At 42.1% G+C, this 23,793-nt stretch overlaps 1 protein-coding gene and 1 pseudogene across 10 annotated transcripts in view; both read right to left on the bottom strand.

Annotated features, from left to right (window-relative positions):
• PROM1 (prominin 1) overlaps nucleotides 1-23,793 on the bottom strand; it is a 106,493-nt gene that overhangs the window by 32,547 nt on the left and 50,153 nt on the right. For all 10 annotated transcript variants that reach the window (XM_039468378.2, XM_039468379.2, XM_010338144.3 and 7 more), the window contains 8 exons: nucleotides 21,798-21,918; nucleotides 20,867-20,930; nucleotides 19,860-19,949; nucleotides 14,671-14,888; nucleotides 12,143-12,217; nucleotides 9,068-9,131; nucleotides 5,030-5,189; nucleotides 2,618-2,770 (listed from right to left, as the gene is read on the bottom strand). In XM_039468378.2, the coding sequence (XP_039324312.1) occupies nucleotides 2,618-2,770; nucleotides 5,030-5,189; nucleotides 9,068-9,131; nucleotides 12,143-12,217; nucleotides 14,671-14,888; nucleotides 19,860-19,949; nucleotides 20,867-20,930; nucleotides 21,798-21,918 (945 nt within the window). The remainder of the gene's footprint in view (nucleotides 1-2,617; nucleotides 2,771-5,029; nucleotides 5,190-9,067; nucleotides 9,132-12,142; nucleotides 12,218-14,670; nucleotides 14,889-19,859; nucleotides 19,950-20,866; nucleotides 20,931-21,797; nucleotides 21,919-23,793) is intronic.
• LOC120363782 (U6 spliceosomal RNA) lies at nucleotides 4,755-4,867 on the bottom strand (annotated as a pseudogene).

A 23,793-nucleotide genomic window follows, 5' to 3' on the forward strand; every position in this document is an offset into this window, starting at 1 on the left:
CGTTTTTAATGGCTGCGTAATATTCCATGGTGTATATGTACCACATTTTCCCTATCCAGTCTATCATCAAAGGGCATTTGGGTTGGTTCCAGGTCTTTGCTATTGCAAACAGTGCTGCAATGAACATTCGTGTGCATGTGTCCTTATAGTAGAATGATTTATAATCCTTTGGATATATACCCAGTAATGGGATTGCTGGGTCAAATGGGATTTCTATGTTTAGGTCATTGAGGAATTGCCACACTGTCTTCCACAATGGTTGAATTAATTTACACTCCCACTAACAGTGTAAAAGTGTTCCTATTTCTCCACATTCTCTCCAGCATCAATTTCTTGATAATTTCTTTGTTTTTTTTTTCTTTCTTTGAAGTTGGATATCACATTTTTTGGTTGTATCCCTTTAAAAAGTGTGAATACAATTTTGATGGGTACGTCATTTTTCAGAGCAATTTACCCTTCAAGTAGTTAAAAAAGATGGAAATATATGTGTATATATACACACACCACCAAAACACTGACAAATAGCCAAGTATCAGGATTGTTAAATTTGTAACATTAAACTTAAAACCAATTAAACATTAAAAGTAATGGCAAAAACAGCAATTACTTTTGCACCAAACTAATCTTTTTTTTGTTTAATGTATTTTTGTGTATCTGTGTACATTTGAACAAAAAGGCAAGACAAATTCAGTTTTCCTTGCTGATGTGATTTCTTACTTTTTTCCCTCCCTGTCCAGAGGTACTTGCAGCTTTTTCTTCCTTCCTTCCTTCCTTCCTTCCTTCCTTCCTTCTCTCTCTCTTTTTTTCTTTCTCTTGTTCCTTTTTTCAGACAGAGTCTCATTTTGTTGCCCAGGCTGGAGTACAGTTGGCACGATGCTCACTGTAACCTTTGCCTCCTGGGTTCAAGTGATTCTCGTGCGTCAGCCTCCCAAGTAGCTGGGATTACAGGCATCCACCACCATGCCTGGATAACTTTCGTATTTTTAGTAGAGATGTGGTTTCGCCATGTTGGCCAGGCTGGTCTCGAACTCCTCGCCTCAAGCGATCTGCCTGCCTCAGCCTCCCAAAGTGCTGGGATTACAGATGTGAGCCATTGCACCCAGCCAAATATAATTCCTTAAGCTTTGGCCTGTGAGCATCTAGGCTTCTCCATACGTGGATTTCTTTGTCCAAGTCATTAGCTCTAAGGTTATTTTAAGACTCTTGTTAATAAAGACCTATACCATACTGGAGCCTAACTATTTCAGGAAAAGGACTTCGAATCATAGCTTATAAGAAGCCTCAGTTATTTTTCCAGTGACCCAAAGTTTTGTTTGTTTGTTGTGTGTGTGTGTCTGTCTGAAAGTTTGAAGACCTGAGGTCTTAAAAAGCAAATTAATCAAATTAATGCACATCATCTGCTCTCCAGCCAGCTCGCCCACAGCCCCGTGCTAGTGAATTCAGAGGATAAATGAGAGAACGTGACTCAGGTTTTGGTTCTTCACTCCCCAAAGGATTGTTTCAAACCTTAACCACCGCCCTCGAGCCCCATCACACTTCCTACTGCTGATTCTTCATGATCTTATCAAAAAGAGAATATTGACTTAGAACCCACACAGCTTCCTCTTTGCGGAGCATTCAAAGCCAGTACACTACATCCTAGCTGACATTTCTGGCGCCGGCTCCTGTTGCACCTGGCTCATGCCTGCGATACTTTGTCATACCCACAGAGTCAAGGTTTTTGCAAACACACGAACTTGGAGGTGAATGTGTTTAAAGCAGGGACAGTTGCTCCAGTCTTCAGCTGCAGGCTTACATCTCCCTGCTACCTCACACCTGTTCTCATCCCTAATCTAGGCTACTTGTCTAAATCCTAAGAGTTCTGGCCTGCCTTAGTTCTAAATCAAGTTTCTAGAATTTCAAGGAAGCAACACTGAAGACCCATAGGAGGTTGGCTCAGCCTCTGGTAAATGAATGAATGAATGAATAAAAAGAAGGAACAACAGAAATCAAGAAAGAAACCTAGTTGCTTTTTTTTTTTTTGCTTTTTTTTTTTTTTTCTTGAGACAAGAGTCTCACACTGTTGCCAGGGCTGGAGAGCAGTGGCGCAATCTCGGTTCACTGCAGCCTCCGCCTCCTGGGTTCAAGCAATTCTCTGCCCCAGTCTCCTGAGTACCTAGGTTTACAGATGCCTGCCACCATCCCCAGCTAATGTTTGTATTTTTAGTAGGGACAGCATTTCACCATCTTGGCCAGGTTGGTCTTGAACTCCTGACCTCGTGATCTACCCACCTCAGCCTCCCAAAGTGCTGGGATTACAGGCATGAGCCACTGTGCCTGGCCACCTAGCTGCTTTTAAAAGGAAGCTGCCATATACAAATAGTGTGCTTAGGCTGGTCTATCGAAATGCAATTAATTTAGTGTTATTTTTATTTTTATTTTTTACTTTTTATGCTTGATGAAAATATCCAAATCAAGGAAGGTCCAATCATAGCAAGATCTTTCCTCTTCATGACCTGGGAGCTGGAATCCCACGCAAGTGGCCCAGAGGGCACCCAGTTCATGTAACACCAGAGTCAGCACCCAATCTCTCTCCTGCTTTCCCACCCCCATGTGAAAGAGAGGAGCAGGCACTCACACCATGAGGAAGACGCCCCCGGTGTTGGAGACACAGCCTCGGGTAGTTGGGGTGGCATGCCTATCATAGCCGCACACGCCACACAGTAAGCCCAGGTAGTAAAAAATCACGATGAGGGTCAGCAGAGAGCAGATGACCAGACCACCTAGCCACCTGGAGAAGCAAGCACAATGTTAGCAGACATGACACAGGTGATGCCACTCTAACACAAAAGCTGCTGGACTAAGGCTGGACCCGATGAATTATTCTTGACCTTCTAAAATCAGAGTATCCCATCAGTTCCTCCGAGGGCAATAATGTTGGGTGAAAAGATCCCCTCCCACCCCTAATCCTCCAATTCAACCAACAGAGAAACGTTTATTTTCATCCTAGGTTTGCATTGTTCTCGGTGGTCATGGCCATTGTTCTGCTTCCTTCCTTTGCCTTGACTCCTACAGGTGTCACACAGGGTTCATAAGCATGGCTCATGGAGCTTCTCCAAGGCTACTGATGAAAACATGCTTAAGATTTTCACATTATTTTAAGGTTTCCGATGTTCTAAATGCCTTTTATAATCTTGATGACATATGGCTGGATCATTATTAGACTACAGATAAATAAATACTGGACTACTTTTTGTGGCCTTTTTCCAAAATATTTTGTGGTTGCAGAAATCTTTGGGGCCACTGTGTTCTTTACTGAACCAGATTACGTGGCAGATGCATGCGGTGTTTAGAATTTTATGAGCATACTAAATCAAATGCCTGCAGAATGCAAATCGCAATTTCATAATGGTCCTGCGATACATCTTAGGATAATGGATCCTCAATTAGGTCTTACTGGCATTCCCGGAAGGTACAACAACCTTTCCCAGCAGAGAGTGGCATTCAAGGGTGGTAATGCTTCCCAACATTGAAGACACTAAAAAATCAAGAATTTACTTCTGGTGCCTCTTGACAAAAGTCACCACTGAAGATTTTCATTCAATTAAGAGCAATCTCAGTAATTATAGTAACAGCCACAGGCAGCCATTCTGGGGAGGTTTGTTCCAGACACTGAGGGCACAAAATTAAATAAGCCATGGAGTCTGGCCTCAGAAAACTTACAGAGTTAAAGAACCATCTGCTTAGTTCAGTTTCTTTTTAAGATAAGCTCATGGGGTCAGGGCGGGGGGAAAAGGAAGGGAGATGGAGGGCAGCCAGGTAGACAGGTAATGGTACATTTTCTTCCCGTTTGTGAAGCTCTGATGTCTAATGAGGTTGTAAGCTCACTGAGAAAGGGCCTGCCTTCTGCTTGTCTCCTGAGACTTGCTGGGGTGGCCTAGTCCCACAAGGGAATCATGGCGGGTGCCCCCTGGAGCTTGTTGTTTGTGGGGCAATGACAAAAAGCAGAGCTAGATGGAGTTTCAAAACCCACCTCTGCCATATGCTAGCTGGCCTTAAGGAATTCTCTTCACTTCCCTGAGCCCATCTCCTTGTCTATAAAATAGGGTTATAAATGGAACACAACCCAGGGGGAATTTTGTGAGCATTAAAAGAAATGTGCAGAACGTGCTTGGTGGGCACACTGAAACTGTCCCTTAAATGGTAGCAATTGCTATTATCTTAATTATCTTGTGGTCTTGTGTAAGAAATAATCCACATGAGAAGGAGTCTCAGGACTCCCCATGGGATTGGGAGTTACGAAGGGTTTAGTGACAGGTCATGGGGCTGAGCTCTTCAGAGAGAGAAATGCATCTTACATAACAGATGATCCTCTACATTTCTCCAAGTCCCTCCCTCCCCAGGGCTCTGGCTGGGATGTTCACTACCCTCACCCAGGGCCACACCCCAGCACTCACGTTTTCTAATGGAACAACCAGTGGGCACCACAGCCACTCACCTAAGATCTGGGAGCAATTCACTGGTTTCGAGGAACAGCTAAGAAAAGGATGCTCCTTCTTTTGGTTGGTTGGTAAGAACTAACTTCTGCATATTTATTTTATAAAACAATATGTAAAGAATATTTTCCAAATGTTTTTCTTGATTACTTTTAAGCTTTAATATCTCATTACATGTCTGGTTTGATAATTATAACTAATATTCCAGAAACTACTAATGACATCAAAGTTATAAATTATCAAATATTTGGCTCATGAAGGTCCAGTGTTCAACTTAAAATGAAGGTGGAATGCTTTACAAATTTCCATACCATCTGTACACAGGAGTCACGCTAACCTTCTCTGTATTGTTCTGTATTTTAGTATATGTGCTGTCTGGTCTGAGCAAACACTTCAACTTTTTAAATGAACATAAACTGGGGTTAACACATATCAGGTCATGGCCTCTTGTACAATTTGCTCTCATAAGATTATCTTGATGCCAATGTCAGATTTTTATCTCGTTCTCTATAGAGTTTACTCTCGTAGTTCACCAGCTCCAAGGAGACACTCACCAGTATGAATCATACTCTTCCCATGTGGGTAAATGTCTTTGCATGTAACTTTCGGTGTTATTAACATAACCAGAGAATTCTGAGAGTATATCCTGAATAGGAAGACGCTGAGTTACATTGTTGATATCTGAACCAATGGAATTCAAGACTTTTTTGACACCTGAAAACAGAGGTACTTTTGTTATGCATTTGCAAACATGGAGGAAATGGAAACTTTGTTTTGGAACCAAACAGAAAAACCTGAACCACTTTTAATTTTTCCCATGTTATGTATGTGTTTAAAATATGGTAAGATTTTACAACAAGCATGAACATAGCCAAGACCACCGAAAAGCAATTATTTAACAAAACAGCAAGCTGTGAATGCTGACTTTAATGAGATGGTGCTGAAGTCAAGCCAGTTTCCTTCTTCTCCTTACTTTATTTAAAGTAGATCAAGTGATTAAAATGTATGGTGTGCAGACTATGTGCCAGGCACTTTTATAAACGGTAACTCATTTATTCTACTGAGGTAGATATTCTCATTCCTCATTCTACTAACAGTGACGCTGAGGCTCACAGAGATTCAATTAATTGCCCATGGGTCTTTTTAAAAAGGCTCTGGTAATGGGATTGAAACTCAGGTGTCTCTGACTCTAAAGCCCCTGTTACATGCTTTTGGGAAAATGAATAATAATAATAATTCTTCCATCTAAGAAATGATATTTGGAGCTGGGCACAATGGCTCATGCCTGTAATCCCAGCACTTAGGGAATCCAAAGTGGGAGGATCGCCTGAGGTCAGAAGTTCAAGACCAGCCTGACCAATATGGCAAACCCTGACTCTTCTAACAATACAAAAATTAGTCAGGTGAGGTGGCGCAAGGCTGTAACTCCAGCTACTCAGGAGGCTGAGGCATGGGAACCGCATCAACCCAGGAGGCGGAGGTTGCAGTGAGCTGAAATCGTGCCATTGTACTCTAGCCTGGGCAACACAGCAAGACTCCCTCTCAAAACCAAAACACACACACACAAAAATGCATTCAGGAACAGAGTAATTCTCCAGGCTCATTAAAAAAGAAAACAAACAAACAACCCAAGTGATTCTGGGTGATATTTTTGTTAAAATTCTACCTGAACAGATACAAATTGAGACTTCTTAGGAAGTACGTCTGTGTCATTTCTATGTAAAAATCAGTAGTAGTCTCAGTGGCCAGTTTCTTTTGCTATCAGTCCTAATTTCTCAGACAGGAGTTAAGTTCAAAGAAAACCACCACAACAGGTCCTAAAAATCAAACTCACCTGGGGTGCAGGATTTCACCTGAACCAATGCTCACACAAGTTCTGAAGCTGGCTTTCTCCAAGCGATTCTTTTTTTTCCCAAGTGATTCTTGATACAGACATACTAAGAACACACTAATCAGTTAAAAATCCACTGATCCTGCAAGAGAGGTAAATCTCTTTGCAGCAGCAGAGACAAGATTAGCAGTTCTCGAAATATTATCCTGATGCTCCCAGTGAACTTCAGGTAGAGGGTAGAGATGGTAGCTTGGTCCAAAATGTAATCACAAAAAAATGGCAGGAAACTTTTTGTTTTCTTTCTGAGACAGGATCTAACTGCATTGCCCAGGCTGGAGTGCAGTGGCACGATCATGGCTCACTGTAGCCTCAACCTCCTGGGCTCAGGGATCCTTCCATCTCAGCCTCCCAAGTAGCTGGGTCTACAGGTGTGTACCACCATGCTTAGCTAATGTTTTATGATTTTATTTTTTGTAGAGATGGGGAGATGGAATATCACCACGTTGCCCAGGCTGGTCTTGAGCTCCTGGGCTCAAGTGATCCTCCCACCTCAGCATCCCAAAGTGCTGGGATTATAGGAGTGAGCCACCACACCCAGCACTGGAGACTCCTTAAAGTTTGTTTTTCACATAGCTGTGACATCTAGAGATCAAAGACACAGAAGGGAGCAACAGAGTGTCAGGTGTTTGGATGTGATTCATCAAGAAAGGACTGTTACTCCAGGGGGGTTCACTGCCTTCTACTAATGGCTCGTGTAAAAACACCTGAGGATCCTTGGCCAAAATGACTCAGTGGGTTTCTTGGTTACTTCTGAGATTTTGAGAGATCGGGAATGTAGCCTTCTCATTTTCTAGGAGCAGCTCATAGGGCCCCGGACTGCTTCTCAGCCTGGCTTGCCCTCACACACAACATGACTCTGAGACCTTGCTGCTCTGGCGACTCTCTATGTGGCTGGTGCCCTCCCTCGGCATCTACCCTCTTCAAGCCTCTCTCCATGTCCCCTTTTCCAGGCAGCCTCCACAAGCATCTCCTCACCTTGTTTCCTGGGCGCATACCTGATCATGGTGCCAGGGTGTGACAATACACTTGTGTGCACATGGCTGGCAGAACTCACTCCTTATGCATATCATAGCCCAGTGCCTCGCAGAGCCTGGCACACAGTCAGCACTAAATAATTTGTTCAGGTTGGGATAAGACAACCTAAATACGAGAGCTAAGGACATGAAACTAAACTCCTGCTATCCAGGCCGACAGGGCGGCACTGGCCCGGTCCTAGGAAAATGCTGGCTTGTGCTCAAGCATGACCCCATGCACCATGGGCTGCACTCACATGTGCAGCACACTTTGCTGCATCAGACTTACAAGGAAGGGCTGCACGTATGGGCAGGAGAGGTCCAGAGAGGGTAAACCAAAAATTAAACACAGACATTAGTGAGCAGGTGGCTGTCAGATGTATAGCATGCATCAGCCTTCAGAGGTTAGCACACGAAAGTCCGAACCCGTCCTTAGTATCTTAATATTTTTAAGTAGACTCTTATATTATACAAAAGGAAACCCACAAAACATCTAAAGAGTTACGTAACAGGATAAAACACTTTTTTTACTCAAACTCTTCATAGGTCAGAAAACACCATTAGGGAAAAATAATCAAATATCTCTAACATAATATTTTAAAACCACTTACCAGATAAAAAGCAGCACTAAAATGATTTTTACAAAGAAATAAATGATAGCCTTACACAGCTTCAGTGTAAGGCTATCATTTCGCTTTTCTTTTCTTTCTTTTTTTTTTTTTTTGAGAGGGAGTCTGGCTCTGTCACCTAGGCTGGTGTGCAATTCAGTGCCTTGATCTCGGCTCACTGCAACCTCCACCTCCTGAGTTCAAGCAATTCTCTGCCTCAGCCTCCCACATAGTTGGGGTTACAGGCATGCGCCACCACGCCTGGCTAATTTTTGTATTTTTAGTAAAGACAGGGTTTCGCCATGCTGGCCACGCTGGTCTCGAACTCCTGACATCAAGTGACCTACCTGACTTGGCCTCCCAAAGTGCTCAGACTACACGCGTGAGGCACCGTGCCCAGCCCGGAGATTTCTTCTCCAAGCAAATAACCCAGCTTGTCTCCATCTTTGCACAAAGAACTGCTCCCACTGCATTCTCTCCCACTGTATGTTCACCCCAAACCCCATAACCTGAATGCAGCACGATTCAGTAATCTGAGCAGAATCCTCTCCACATTGATTCTGCCTCTCCAAAATTGTAAGCAACCTTAGGAGCCTAGAATTCTATTATGTCAGCATCAGTGGATAGATTAAAATCTTCCCAAAAGACAAAATAAGTCTTTTTGCACAGTATTCCTTTAAAAAGTTTGATTTTAAGTTTGTCTAGCACATACAATAATCTACAGTTTTTTCTTCAGTGAAAATCAGAATGAGTTTCCAAACTGTGGTTGCCGCAGGATCTGAAGGCACATACTCTGGGGACCTGGAGCACGCCGTGGCCCTCAACCACGTGGTAGCTGCCGGCAGGGCTGGATGATGATCATCAGTGTTCAGTAACAAGTTTGTTCTTGTTTTTAAATCAATGTCACTGAATGAAGTGATGTGATTCTAAAGCTCTGATATTCATTTAGTTTTGATGGTTTTAATGAGATACTGGTTTTTTTTTAAGAGAAAAAGAACAATGCAATACTTGGTAATACATTTCTCCACACTGACCTTCCAATCAGAGAGACACAAAATCACCTCAAACTTTGAATCTCACCTGCTACGACAGACGTGGTTTGGCTTTGTACTCTGTCAGGTATGTCATTAAGGGATTGATAGTCCTGAAAAAGATTTCAAAATAAATGGATGTATACAGAAAGTTGAAGACTAGTTGACTAGTCACTCATTTTGCAACTTGGTATGAGTAGAGAAGTGAAATAAAAATACAACATTCATCATAAGGCTGAAATGATCATTATAGGGCCAATCAAGAGCCTAAAAGAATCCCCTTTAGAGAGCATTGTCTTTAAATTATATTAAAGATCACATTAGAAGTTATTCATATAGAGTGGCCCATAATTTTTAAATCAGCATATTTACACAGAGCCTGGGAACTGTGATGAGTACATACATCTATACCAGTGGTTCTCAACTGGGGTATGTTTGGCAGAGTCTAAACACATTTTGGTTATCACAGTTGTGGGGTGCTGCTGGCACTGTGTGGGTGGAGAACAAGGATGCTAACGAATACCCTACCACGCACAGGAGAGCCCCCACCGCTAAGAGGCATGCAAGGTGTCAGCAGTGCTGAGGTTAAGAGACCCTGATCAGTACAATATGCCCCGTGCAGATAGAAAGTGAATTTCTAAAAACAGAATCTTAGTTTCTAATTAAATATAAAATTAGAGGCCAGGCATGGTGGCTCACGCCTGTAATCCCAGCACACATTGGGAGGCCGAGGTGGGCAGATCACCTGAGTTGTGAGTTCAAGACCAGCCTGACCAACATGGAGAAACCCCGTCTCCACTAAAAAATACAAAAATTAGCCAGTGGTGCATGTCTGCAATATTAGCTACTCGGGAGGCTGAGGCAGGAGAATCGCTTGAACCCAGAAGGCAGAGGTTGTGGTGAGCCAAGGTCACACCATTGCACTGGGCAACAAGAGTGAAACTCCATCTTAAAAAATAATAATAATAATTAGAGATATAGTTGAACAGAAAAAAAAAAATTATGTCCCAAAACACAGTTTACAGTGGATACAAATTGTGGTTAGGATAAAACAAAAACAAAAAACAACCGTGACAAGCAATAGGGCTTTGGGGCTAAACGTATGAGAGGGAAATATCATTATTTCCAAAGAATTCAACTAAACATCTAGCCTTCCCTCTGGAAGAAGTTTAGTGGGTGTTTCTTCACTGTCTGCTGGTGTACTTAGCCGTCTGCCAGGGAAGAGTAAAGCATTTTCAACCTTCATAAGATTTATGGTTCCAGCCAGCTTCCACCTTAGCCTAGCTACATCAGATGTCACAGAATGAACATCCATGACTTCCGACCCCTCCAAGGAGGCTAAGCGACTCAGCATACAAACGCTTGCGTTGGTTTTCTGTGTTCCTGACTCCTTGACATTCATCTGTGTCTGGACTTGCAGATGTCATGGGGGATTTCGCAGCTGGAAGGTGTCTTACAGATCTCCTGGTTCAACGCCTTCATTTAACAAACGAAGTAATACCAGAGTGCAAAGACCAAGAAATTTTGAATAACTTGTGTATGGGGCCACTTACTTTGTCAGTAGTGTCTAGTAAACACAAGTAGTAGATAAGTGTTTTACCCATTTATGCTGAAGGTTGCAAATTTTTTTGTGAAAAATCAGAACCTGGAGATGATGTTGGGCAGTAGGATATAAACAACTCCCACAGCTTAGTGTTCCAATAATGGAACACTAGGCATAAGTGGGTTAATAGAGATTTGAGATTTTTTGAGAGTCAAAAATAAAACTACTCTCCCCTTTTCCCATAGGCACTGGCACTCTACTGAATCAACTGAATCATAAGCTATAAAGAAATATTTATTGCATACTCAGTATCTATTGGTTGAATAAACAGCAACATTTGGCAAGCTACTGGGGAAGTCAGGGTATTCCAGACCAACGCTGTCCCTGCCTTTTGGGGGGTTTATAGTCCAGTGGTGGGAAAGGAGATATTGAAGAAATAATTACAGTTATGAGGAACTTAACAGAGAATATTTCCAATGCTGTAAGAATGTATTAAAAAGGGTTTGACCTAGTCAAAAACCCCAGGAAAGCCCTATTAAGAAGGTGACATATAGACTGGGCATGGTGGCTCATGCCTATCATCCCAGCACTTTGGGAGGCTGAGGTGGGTGGATCACCTGAGATCAGGAGTTTGAGACCAGCCTGGCCAACATGGCAAAACCCACCTCTACTAAAAATACAAAAATTAGCTCGGTGTGGTGGCGGTCACCTGTAATCCCATCTACTTGGGAGGCTGAGGCATGAGAATCATTTGAACCCAGGAGGCAGAGGTTACAGTGAGCTAAGATCGTGCCACTGCACTCCAGCCTAGGCAACAGAGCAATACTCTGCCAAAAAAAAAAAAAAAAAAGGAGAAAGAGGTGATATATGAAGCTTAAAAAACTAAGTAGCAGCCAGGTGCAGTGGCTCATGCCTGTAATTCCAGCACTTTAGAAGGCCAAGATGGGCAGATCACTTGAGGTCACGAGTTTGAGACCAGCCTAGCCAACATGGTGAAACCCTGTCTCCACTGAAAATACAAGACTTAGCCAGGCATGATGGTGCACACCTGTAATCCCAGCTACTTGAGAGGCTGAGGCAGGAGAATCACTTGAACCCAGGAGGCAGAGGTTGTGGTGAGCTGAGATTGCAACAGAGCGAGATTCCCTCTCAAAACAAAACACACAAAAGGAAGAGAGTGCCAAGCCGAGGAGAGAGCATGTGCAAATGTGTGAAAGTGGGAAAGAATGAAAAGAAAACCAGCATAGCTGACCCACTGGCAGAGGGGGACAGCACTTCATATTAGAATCAGTGTGGGGTTCAGCATCACACCCACTACATTCTGAGGCTTAGGAAAGCAGAGGTCATGTTCTTGATCTCTCCTGGTCTTAGCGTGGCACTTTACACATAATAGGTGCTTAACAAAAATTCTGGGAACTGGAATGATGAACACAGTTGCCTGGAAGGTTGTAACTATCACCCTTCTTACCAACCCTTCTCTAGAATTTCACTGCTTTTTTGCTGTTCCCTATTTTCTTAAGTACTAGTCCACCCTTTAAAATGATATAAAATCAGTGATTGTATATATTCCAAATAACATACCTGTTGGACCAGGCCACCCAAATCTGTTTTAAGAACATTATTCACGTTGTTAAGTTCTGTATCTACGAGAGGAAGCTGAAAATTTATGAAACAAAACAGAAGATAAAGTTGTTACCATCAAAACAATTCCTCATGAGGAAAGAAGTCATTGTATATCTAAGTCCCAAAGCGTCTATACTATAGGGTACAGTCGCAGTTTGTATTCATTTTTCCCAAATAATACTCTTTTTTTCTTTAGTCACGTGTGGTGGTGGGCGCCTGTAATTTTCTTCTATTTCAGTGTACATGGTTAATAGACTAGGCATATCATTTAAAATATTTTTTAATTCTTAAAAATAATACTCTACTATTTGGCAAAAACACAGCTCAGACCCTCCTTGGCAAGCACTACTTTTTTGATGTCTGGAGGGCTCTTGCTATAATTAGCTAAAAAAAATGAGGCAAAGAAGCTGGGTATGGGGGCTTATGCCTGTAATCCCAGCACTTTGGGAGGCCTAGGCAGGTGGATCACGAGGTCAGGAGTTCGAGACCAGCCTGGGCAATATGGTGAAACCCTGTCTCTACTAAAAGATACAAAACTTAGCCAGGTATAGTGGCATGTGCCTGTAGTCCCAGCTACTTGGGAGGCTGAGGCAGAAGAATCACTTGAATCCGGGAGGTGGAGGTTGCAGTGAGCCAAGATTAAAAAAAAAAAAAAAAAAAAAGGCAAAGAAATTTAACACAAACGTAATATATAGGATCTTACAATTTCAAATACTAAAGGCAGTTCAATAAAATTGTAAAAAACCTTTTTAAAGTCACTTTTAAAATCAATGTAGTCAGTGTTTACACTGGTGAGTAATCTGGAATAGTTTTTCCACTTACAGCATTATACATGGATTTGAAGTGCTCTGACTCTTACCAATACTGGAACAAATTTCATATGCCTCTGACATGATATCCAAGAACCTAATATCACTACTGTAATATTTCCCTGGCAAATATGAGTAACTTTAATCCATACTGAAGATCATTCTACAAAATAAATGGCCTGTTCAAAAATGTCTATGTCACAAAAGAAAAGACACACTCAGAAACTGTTCCAGATTAATGTGAATGAAGAGAGACATGACAATAAATGACAATGTTTGATCCTGGGCTGGACCTGGGACTGGGAAAAGAGAAGATAGTTATAAAAGGCGTTTTTGGAAAGATCAGCATTTGAGTGGACGCTGTGGGTTAACTGACAGTGTCGGGTCAATGTTATATGCCCTAATTTTGATCATTATATAATGATAATGTAAAGGTAGGAAGGTCACTGAAATATTTGGGGATAAAAAGACATGATGTCTACAACTTATTCACAACTTACCATTTGAGAAAAGAACAAAATGCATATTATTTTATGCATATTAAATGATATGAAGAGACATAAACTGATAAGATATGATTAAGCAAACGGAGCAAAACGGTGACCCTTGAAAAATGTGGCCAGAGGGTGTGAACAGGGATCCAAGCACTCATCTTGCAAGTTTGCCACATGTTTGATAGAACATTAAAAATAAAAAGTGCCCCTGAGAAGGACCTATCTCGAACAACTCAGATGCAACTAAGCTATAAAAAACTCTCCAATCAAAAATGATTACAGTGATATTCAGACACAGATGTTGCATGTGAAATGTTTGAAAAAAAAAAAAAAGGAATGAAATGTAAAAGCGAGAAACAGTATATCTATACTAAAACGTTATTTTATATAAAATGTGAGGCAGTCATGCACGGTGGCTCATACCTGTAATCCCAGCATTTTGGGGTGCTGAGGCAGGCAGATCACTTGAAGCCAGGAGTTCGAGACCAGCCTGGCCAACATGGCATAACCCCATCTCTACTAAAAATGTGAAAATTAGCCAGGCATGGTGGTGGGTGCCTGTAATCTCAGCTACTCAGGAGTAGCTGAGGCAAGAGAATTGCTTGAACTCGAGAGGTTGGAGGTTGCAATGAGCTGAGCATGCCACTGCACTCCAGCTGGGCAACAGAGTGAGACTTCATCTCAAAAAAACAGTGAGACGGATATCTAACTAAATAAGTTAGACATCATTAATAGACACAGGCATTTTATCTACATCTCAGAACTTTATATATTCAAGTTGTTCCAAATGGTTTTTAAGAAATATTTTCTTTGGGAAAATGGGGGTATTTTCTTCTACTTTAGTGTACATGGTTAACAGACTAGGCACATCATTTAAAATATTTTTTAATTCTTAAAGGCCTACATGAATATATCCTGTTTTCTTTTTTCTTTGTAAAACTAAATTAATTCTGATATGTTTCATTCAATGGCAGAGAACTCCCACGAAGGGGTTCCCTTTTACCCCTTTGCTCCTGCTGTGGTCCAATATGGTGATCAAATGACCCAGGAAGGCTGACAGATGCCAGGGGCTAACTGTTCTTCAAGTCAGGCCACCATGCACTGGATAGGTCACCCACGCTTAGCCCTGCCCGGCAGTCCCCAGCATGCTGCCCTTGACCATGGCATGCTCATGGCTGCTCACCTGCCTCAGTTCAGGGTTGCTATTCAGCTGGTTTAGAGACAGTCTGATGCTGTTGCAGGTTTCACTTGTTGGACGCACAGAGCACAGAGGGTCATTGAGAGAGCCCCGCAGGCTAGTTTTCACGCTGGTCAGACTGCTGCTAAGCTGCGTACTTTGTTGGTGCAAGCTCTTCAAGGTGCTGTTCATGTTCTCTAAGGCCTCTTTGGTCTCTTTGATTGCTGTAGAAACACAGCCCACTTCAGAACAGACATGTAAGTCCACTCTCATCTACAAAAGTGTGTCTAAAGGGACTTGGGATGGACTGGTAAATGACTTTAGATGGCAGTGAGGGGGACACACTGCGAGGGGCAGTCTGGGAGGGGAATACAGGAGCATTGCTAGGCTGTTCTAACAGCTACTCCCACCAGCTCCGCTCTCCCACTTGGGGTCTCTTTCTAATAAGAAGCCGGGGGCAAGCACCAACCTGGGAGTGTGGGGGAATACCTCAGTGCAGCAGTAACTGGCCAGCAGTGGCCAGCAAAGTCATTACCACCCAGCCTCAGAGAGGTCAGTCCAAACGAGCCAATCCCAGCAGTTTAAATGCACATCAAAATGGATTACAACCCAGACACACTTTAACTTTGATTTTTCTAAGAGTTGAAATCAAAACTAGCACAGTAGTTAAGTGCATGGTTTTAATTTCAGGCAGGTCTAGGCACGGATCTCAGCTTTGTTATTTGCTGTGTGATTAAAAATAGACCCCTGATCTGCTCTGAGCCAATTTCCTCATCTTCAATTTCTGAAACACCACCTTATTCATCATGAAACAAGGGGATTAGATCAATCAGATGAAAATGCCTCAAAGGCAGTGGTCTATCTGTATAAATTTGGAAGCCTCACCACCTAGGACACATTCTCATACAGAAAGTCCCCAATTAACAATAGCTCAATTTATAATTTTTCAACTTTATCATAGTGGAAAGCTATATGCATTCAGTTAAAACTGTACTTCGAAGTTTGAATTTTGAACTTTCCCCAGGCTAGTGATATGGGGAAGGATATTCTCTTGCAATGGCAGAAAGCCACGGCTCCGTCAGCCATACAATCAAAAGGGCAAACAAGCCATATTCTATAGCATATTAAAAGCATCTTTAACTTGTGATGTTTTTAGTTCACCTTGAGTTTATTGGGATGTGACCCCATTGTGTATGTGGAGAGGCGTCTGTACTAGGAAATCCAGAATAAGTGTTTGCTATCCTGATTTCTCTGGATGGGGGAGCTCCATATACACAACTAGGGAGGTAGGGAATTCTAACTTTTTTCTACAGTGGTTTAAAGCCACAGCAGTAAAAGATATGAAATTTAAATTAGAGATTGTTCTTCTTCTAAGCAAATAAATATTCTTGGTCAGGTCTTTGCTCTGTGGCTCACAGAACAAAGTGTGGAGGATCAAGCTGCAATTGGGTGTTTCAAGGAAAAGTATGAATGTCCTTAAAAACTGGCTTCCCCATCCTTTCCTGGCAGCCACATAACACATAATACTTGCGGGTTCAAACCACAACCACACACACACACACACACACACACACACAGACACACACAGACACACACAAATACACACAGACACACACACAGACACACACACACACACAGACACACATACAGACACACACACACATAAACACACACATAAACACACACACAGACACACACACAAACACAGACACACACACAAACACACAGACACACACACAAACACACACACAAACACACACAGACACACACAAACACACATAAACACACAGACACACATAAACACACACAAACACACACAGACACACACACATAAACACACACAGACACACATAAACACACACAGACACACAGACACACACATTTTAAAAATGTTTGTGTTGAGTCTAGCCAAAAGTAGCCCGCGGTTGCATCCCCGTTTTGCTGGTACCTTGCTGCAGCACATTTGGCAGACTCACTTCTCAGGACCTTGATCTCATCTATAAATTATGGAGGGGGTTAGGTCCCCTCCTTGTTACTAGAAGAGTCTGATTCTAGGCTGTGCCCTAATAGCTTGTGGGGCTGAGCTCTTGGGCGATGGCATCCCCCATGCTAACTAGGTACTGCAACCTAGCTTTGAGGATGTACCCAGAGACCTGGGAAGGCTTCCAGAATTACACTGTATCTTCCTTGGCCTCAAATTTCTATCACTTTACCTGGATAGAAAAGCTTAAAATCTGTTTCAAACAGTTTTTTCTCTTGAATTTCAGTCTAATCATAGCATAACAATATTTAAGATGATAATATTTAGAACTATCGAAGAGCACCCTGGAGATCAGCTTTTCATCTCGCCCACCTATCATCCAGTTTTATCGGGCAAGTATGAAGCCTAGTATCTGGCTTATAGGAGAAGCTCAGTAAATACTGACCACAGCCAAACAAAAAGATCTCAGCTGCAACCAGAACTACACAGAAGAATGCAAACAGCGTGCTAAAACACACTTCACATTAATGTTCTGTGGTTTGCTCCTCACAGCCCTTTTCACTTTGACTTCAAGATAGAAGTTATCTTAAGGCTAGAACCACCACCACCACCGACAGAGAATGACAGATGACGAAATAAATGCATGGCCCAGGAAACGTGTGTTAAGCGCTGTTCACAGACATTCTAGGCTATGGATAATATTCTGTCATGTCACAGGGAGGACTCAGAAGTAATAAATACATGTTTTCCAAAAGCTTCAAAGCATTTTATTTCTATGAACTATTCACTGGGTTGTAACTCTGAGAGTCCTTCCCGGCCCACGAAGATCATATATAATATGAATCTGAAGTCAGTAGAAAAGATATCTCAGATTCTCAAATTTAGTTAATTAACCTTTTACTAACCCATAGCATATTTCTTTTACAGGTCCTGATCTGTAGTCCAAATATGATTTGCACACCAAAATGACTGCATGTTTCTGCTCCCTCCAAAACCCACTAAACACATAGGGTGCAAAGTATTTTTAGAAAAAAAAAAATTGCTTGAGTAGTTTATTAAGCATGTTTTAAGAAGTTCTGGTAACACCAGAGGCTAAATTTTAACTTATTCAGGCTGAATTTTAGGGGAAAAAAAAGAACTTTAATAATAACACAGGAGGCACTGAAGAGAGAAAGAAAATCTTTGCATTATCTTTTATCTAAAAAGTACTATAATTTAGTTGCTAAAAATTGCGAGAACATTGGACAAAAAGTAAAGGTATGCATCAACCACACTGCATCATTCATACACTTTTGCCCAGCCTTCACCGTTACTTAATTTGTGGCTAGAAGAGATCTTGGATCTCCTCAATACAGGAACATAAGATATGTGATCTCTTCAACACTGCAATAACATAATGTATGTGATCTTGGTGGCCCTGGAATGACTCCCAGAGTTACAACCCAGTTAATACGTTATAGACATAAAATGCTTTGAAGCTTTTGAAAAACAAAAAGATCTTGTTCAATATTGTGAGCGCACTGATGCACGAGGGTTCTGGGGTGCAGGGATGCCTGGCATCGTCTGTGGCCATGTGAGCACTTGAATCCCAGATTTCCAACTCTCCCTCCAAAGGTGCACATGTTGCCTCCTCATGGATGTCACCACAGCACCCTCCATCTTAACACTCTTCAAGGTACTGAGTCCCATCTAGGGTGGTCCAGGTAACACAGACTTTCGCTAGAAAGGGGTCTGAATCCCACTTCCCAGCTGTGCACTTGCTATGAACTGAGTATGAATCCCTCATTCATATGTTGAAGCCGTAACCACTAATTCGACCTGTAGGGAGGTACCTAAGATTAAATAAGGTCTTAAAGGTGGGTCCCTGATCCAACAGAACTGCTGTTCTTATAAGTAGAGGAAGAGACATCAGAGATGAGTGTCCCAGTCAGGAAGTGAGACGGGAATGACGAACAGGGGCCCGGTGTGCAAGGAAAGGAGGAGTGGGAGAGGGAGGGAAGGAGAAAGGAAGAAAGGAGGGAAGAAGGGAAGGAGGAAAAAAGAAAGGGATGGAGGGAAGGAGGGTGGAAGGAAGAAAAGAAAGAATGGAGAAGCCACATGGAAATGGCCAGGCAGGAAGGCAGGAGGCAACAGTCTCTGAGGTCATATCCCTTCTCTGGGCCTCAGTTTCCTTGCCTGGAAAGAAAATGGTTGGTAATGAAGAGAACAGATGTCTAGAGAAATCTAAGGCATCAACAGCAGGGGATGCTGTTCGTGATGTTCTTGTCAATGCTGAGAATGTTATTGTTGGCTGGACCCTTTGCATGGTCAAGGACAAGGAAAGGCCTTTCAATTAGTTAGGACTTATCACAGCAACTCCTGGACTGTTCTGCACGTCTTCGTTTCTGCACATTTGTCTCAGTTGCTGAACGATAAGGAGAGCCAAAAGGAACGGGAATAATTTTCCAATTTCCATGCAATTCTCTTCTCTAAGGACTATGTTCTCAGGAATGCTAGCTCATGAAAATAAAATTCATATTGGCAAAATCAACATATTACATAGATGTCATTGTCCTCTCCATTATGTACCTAGCAGGGACGTTTCTCTCAACATTTGGAAGGGCCTGGGAGGTGTTTTTTCATTACAGTGGAGCAAGCAGTTTATTAAAATCGGTACATCTGTCACTTGTATCATTGACTATGGAGGCTTAAGATAGGTATGTATATTCATTGCTTCTAAGTTTCTCTTTCAAGAAGGAAAAAGGAATCAGTTGCCTTCAAATGACCTGAATGTCCATAGGTTACTTGTCTTCTTTATTAGGGGTCAACAAACTTTTTCTATAAAAGGCCAGATAGTAAATATTTTAGGCTTTGTGGGCTATACTATGTTCCAACGACTCAACTCGGCCATCACAGCATGAAAATGGCCACAGATGATATCTAAACAAATGCGAATGGCTGTGTTCTGATAAAATTTTGTTCACAAAAACAGGTGGTGAGCCCCTAACAAATTCTGCCCCTGTCATCTCAAATGGCAACAGCTTTGGCAGAAGCTTTAATAAAGAACACAACCAAGCTATTGTAACACAGCGTCTTGATCTGAACTGCCTGCATGGCCATGAACGGTGGTTCTCCCCAAGCCAGCTCTCAGGGAGCAAGGAAAGAGTGAGTGAGGCTGCCAAGCGCAGGGTCTTCTGCATGAAACTGTCTTTGGTCATTTTTGCCCATTGCTTACCTGTCGCCATGGACTTAATCTCATCGAGAACAGGGATGATGTTGGGTCTCAGTCGGTCAAGAATTCTGCCTCCTAGCACTGAATTGATACCTACATGAAAATGAGCACAGGGACAGTGAGGGTGGCCTCTGCTCGTCTCTCCACCCCAACCTCATTCTCTCCACACTGCCTCAGCCTTTCCTGCTGCAAAACCCATCTGCATCCTGGACACTGTCTAGGGGTCGACTCGTGTATGGAGATTTCTCTTCGGGGTCTTCGCACCAGCTGTCCCCCAGGGAAAAATTAATCACCACAGACTCACAGACCCAATATTCACTTATACCAGGAGCATGGTGTTATCATCTTGGTCAGTATGTAACTGCCTGTGTCTCTGATCTCTTCAGCTAGACCAGGGTTTGCACTGGGACTGCACTCCGGGCGGGGAGGGGAGCTGTCATGTGCATTATGGGATGTTTAGGAGCATCCCTGGCTTCAACATACTAGATGTCAGTAGAAGTGTCCCCACCCCACCTTCACTTCATTGTGACAAACAAAAATGTCTCCAGATGTCACCAAATGTGCCAAATGTCACCCCTCCGGTTGAGAAGCACTAAGCCAAACCTTGGCCTTCAGGGTTGAGCCCTCTCCACCTGCCGCTTCTGAAGCCACTGGTTTCTCTGAGGAGCTCGCTGGGTCTGTGCAGGGCACCCGGCAGGAAAACAATCTTTCCCTCATGAAGGAAATGGAGAATGGGTGCTTGTGACTACAAGAGTGCTAATGCCTTCCAATGAGTGTAAAACGAAAAAACAAAACGTCCTGCTGCCTGTGAAAAAGACGCCTTCCATGAGTGCTAGACTCTAATCGCTGAGTAACAAACGGCACATTGGCAATAAGGCTAGGGAATCATCTTTCTGTCTTCCTCCAACTTTCACATACGTAATTTCTTAGTTCGCGTTCTGTGAGAGATGAATCAAAACAAAGAAACAACAACAACAAAAAAATGTGAAGCAACTTTAAATTTTACTCACTGTTCAGATCTAAGAACGCCTTGTCCTTGGTAGTGTTGTACTGGGCCAATATATATTTGATTTGCTGAAAAAGAGCATTCTGTGAGACCTCCCCTTTTAATGTCCAAAGGCAATGCAAGGACAAAAAGAGATTTAATATACAAAAGTTATCCTGAATCAGAACATTTTGAGGTAACAAGTTCTTAGAGACTTTTCTACTTTCTAACATGTTGATACCGTGAGCATCACAAATTTAGGATGATTCCTGCCCAGACACTTTTTAAAACAATGTCCTGAATAGGTAAATTCATCAACATGCTTCTGGAATACAGAAAAATATATCTGGGGAAAAAAGGGGACGTTCTCTCCAATCCCCACCCTTCAACCATCCCATTGTCCTTCTCTAAAGAAGTTTGTGTGTCCATGAGTGCGTGTGTGTGTGTGTATGTGAGTGTGTGCGTATGTGTGTGTGTGTGAGGTGTGTGAGATAGAGAGTGTGTGTGACTGTCCTTCCCAAGGAATCTGACATACCGGTGCAGACATTAGCAAATGGGTGTTTATAAAGCAGGATGGTTTCATTACAAGAGTAACTTTGTACAGGTGATGGAAAGTTAACCGTACCACCAAAAAGAAAGGATGATAGCACCTGACAACTTTTCTTTAAAAAAAAAACATGAGAGCCTTAAAATGATTAAGTCCTTTTATAATACACATTGTCATGTTATGTTATATCTTAATAAAATAAAAATCCCAATTCTGAAATTCGGCTTTTGTCCTCTCAAAAATCACTTTCTGGGCCTTTATTTATTCATCCAGGACATTAAAAAATAACATCAGTCTATGCTGGTTCGCTGCATTTCTAGAAGGTTCGAATGAGATTCCAAATATACACAGGAACTCCAAAAAGCCAAAAATATAGAGCATCGTGGTACATACAGATGATGGTTTTTACCTCTGGAGTTTCATTCAGGAGAGTTCGCAAGTCCTTGAAATTGCTGTCTGTCAGTTTCCGACTTCTTTTGATCCGGGTCCTTACCTGGTGATTTGCCACAAAACCATAGAAGATGCCAATGCTGCAGGAAAAGGCAGAGAGAAGGAAGAGCACTTACTGTGTGGTCCATGGTTCTCTGTCCAGGTCCAGGCAGCTGAGCAGGAGTAGGGAGGGGCCCACAGAAGGACTGGCCTTTCCTCTCCCCCGGTCCTCTCCTGCCACAGCCTTCCCGTTGCCATCCCACAGTAGAACCACCACCCACATAGAGGCTACAAAACAGGACTCAGTCCTCTCAGAGGAGGCAAATCTCCATTCAGTTCCAAATGACTGTCATCAATGGAACAATGTTTATAATACACTGTGGAGGAAATAGGTGCAAAAAGGTTATAAGGCAGCATGCGTGAACCAGTCCCATTCCTGTCCTTATGTGAACGTGTGTGGACACCCTCCCATAGGCGCATGTGCACACCTCTGTTCCCCAACTCCCCAAAGAAGTCTACAGAAAAAAACGTCAAAATGGTAAGAGTACTTGAGCCTTCTAAGGTTTTTGGTTTCTCGAATTGTCTGTTAGTGCCCTTATTGTCCAGGTTGGAAAGAACCATGAGTTACTTTAGCATTAAAATGCACGTACAACAGATGACCTGTGTATTATTAAATCCACAGAAAGTGCAAAAACAAGTGAAACGGTGGTGCCAGAAGTCCGTGGTTATGCTCACAGGAGGGGTGGAATGGCAGAGTATTCTGCTCATGGGTGTATTCACTTCATGGACATTTATGCATATGTACTTGTGAAAAGGACATTTTCCTCCATGTGAAATGTACTTCAGAAAAAGGTTCAAAAATGCCGTACGAAAGGTATCTTGCAGGAAAGCCTTCTCTATGTGGAAAAAAACAACAACAACAACAACAACAAAAAACAAACAAACAAACAAACAAACAAAAAAACCATCTTTTTCAATCCATCTAAAATGTCTAATGTAATACTTTTTAAGAGCTCTTAATGTTGATTCGTTACTGATAATCATTTGACTTAAAGTAATTTGACCAATTGGCTTGTGTTTGTACCCAAGCCTTCGAATATTAAAACGTTACATCACAAGGTGCAAATTGCCAAGGTTCTGTTGAACTTGGCCACTAGATGGCAGTAAGGAAATACATAAACATAGCGGAACTATTTTTACCTACAGAAGCAAGTAACAAACTTGTTAGTTTGTAGTGATCCAATGGAAGATGTAGATAAGGTTTTAGAATTAAGTTTTGCAAATAATAGACAAACTTAAAAAAATCAGATGCAGAAAATTAATACAGTGCCTCTTCAGCAAAAGCAATGTCTTGAGGCATTATTTGTGCATATATTTACAGATAGGATGACTTAAACATCCCATTTTTGCACCTAAAATCCCATGTTCCCAGGAAACTTCTTCATCCTGGGTGAATGGGAACAGTTATTCACCCCACTTATGGTATAAATATATAAATACATTCCCAGGAGCATTGGTTCATTACTGGTTTTGAAACATATTTTTCCATAGCAGTATAATATTGGTCCATTAGGTTTCCCAAAATGATCCAAAAAAGTCTATATAATACAATGTTGAGGAATATGTCTCATGATTAGCAAGTTGCAATGCACTGAGTACTAGACTAGGAGCACAAGATGTAGGTTCTAGGTCTCGTCCTACCACCACCGCACTGTACAAGCCAGAGAAAATCACTTTCCTTCCGTGGGACTCCAGCTGGTATCTCCAAACTGAAAGGATCAGTTTAGATCTCTAGGTCTAATCAGGTAAATTAGATCCAATCTAACTTAGAGTAGATAAGTGCTTCTCAAGCTGTAAAGGAGAGAAGCATTGGATGTACACGTTCTCTAAGATTTTAAGTTTGGGTTAATTCTGATGATAATCTTTTAAAATAAATATTAACAATATTATGTGCCATTTGGAATGACCGCCTTACA

This window comes from Saimiri boliviensis, chromosome 3 (genome assembly GCF_048565385.1).
Source record: "Saimiri boliviensis isolate mSaiBol1 chromosome 3, mSaiBol1.pri, whole genome shotgun sequence".
Lineage (NCBI taxonomy): Eukaryota > Metazoa > Chordata > Mammalia > Primates > Cebidae > Saimiri > Saimiri boliviensis.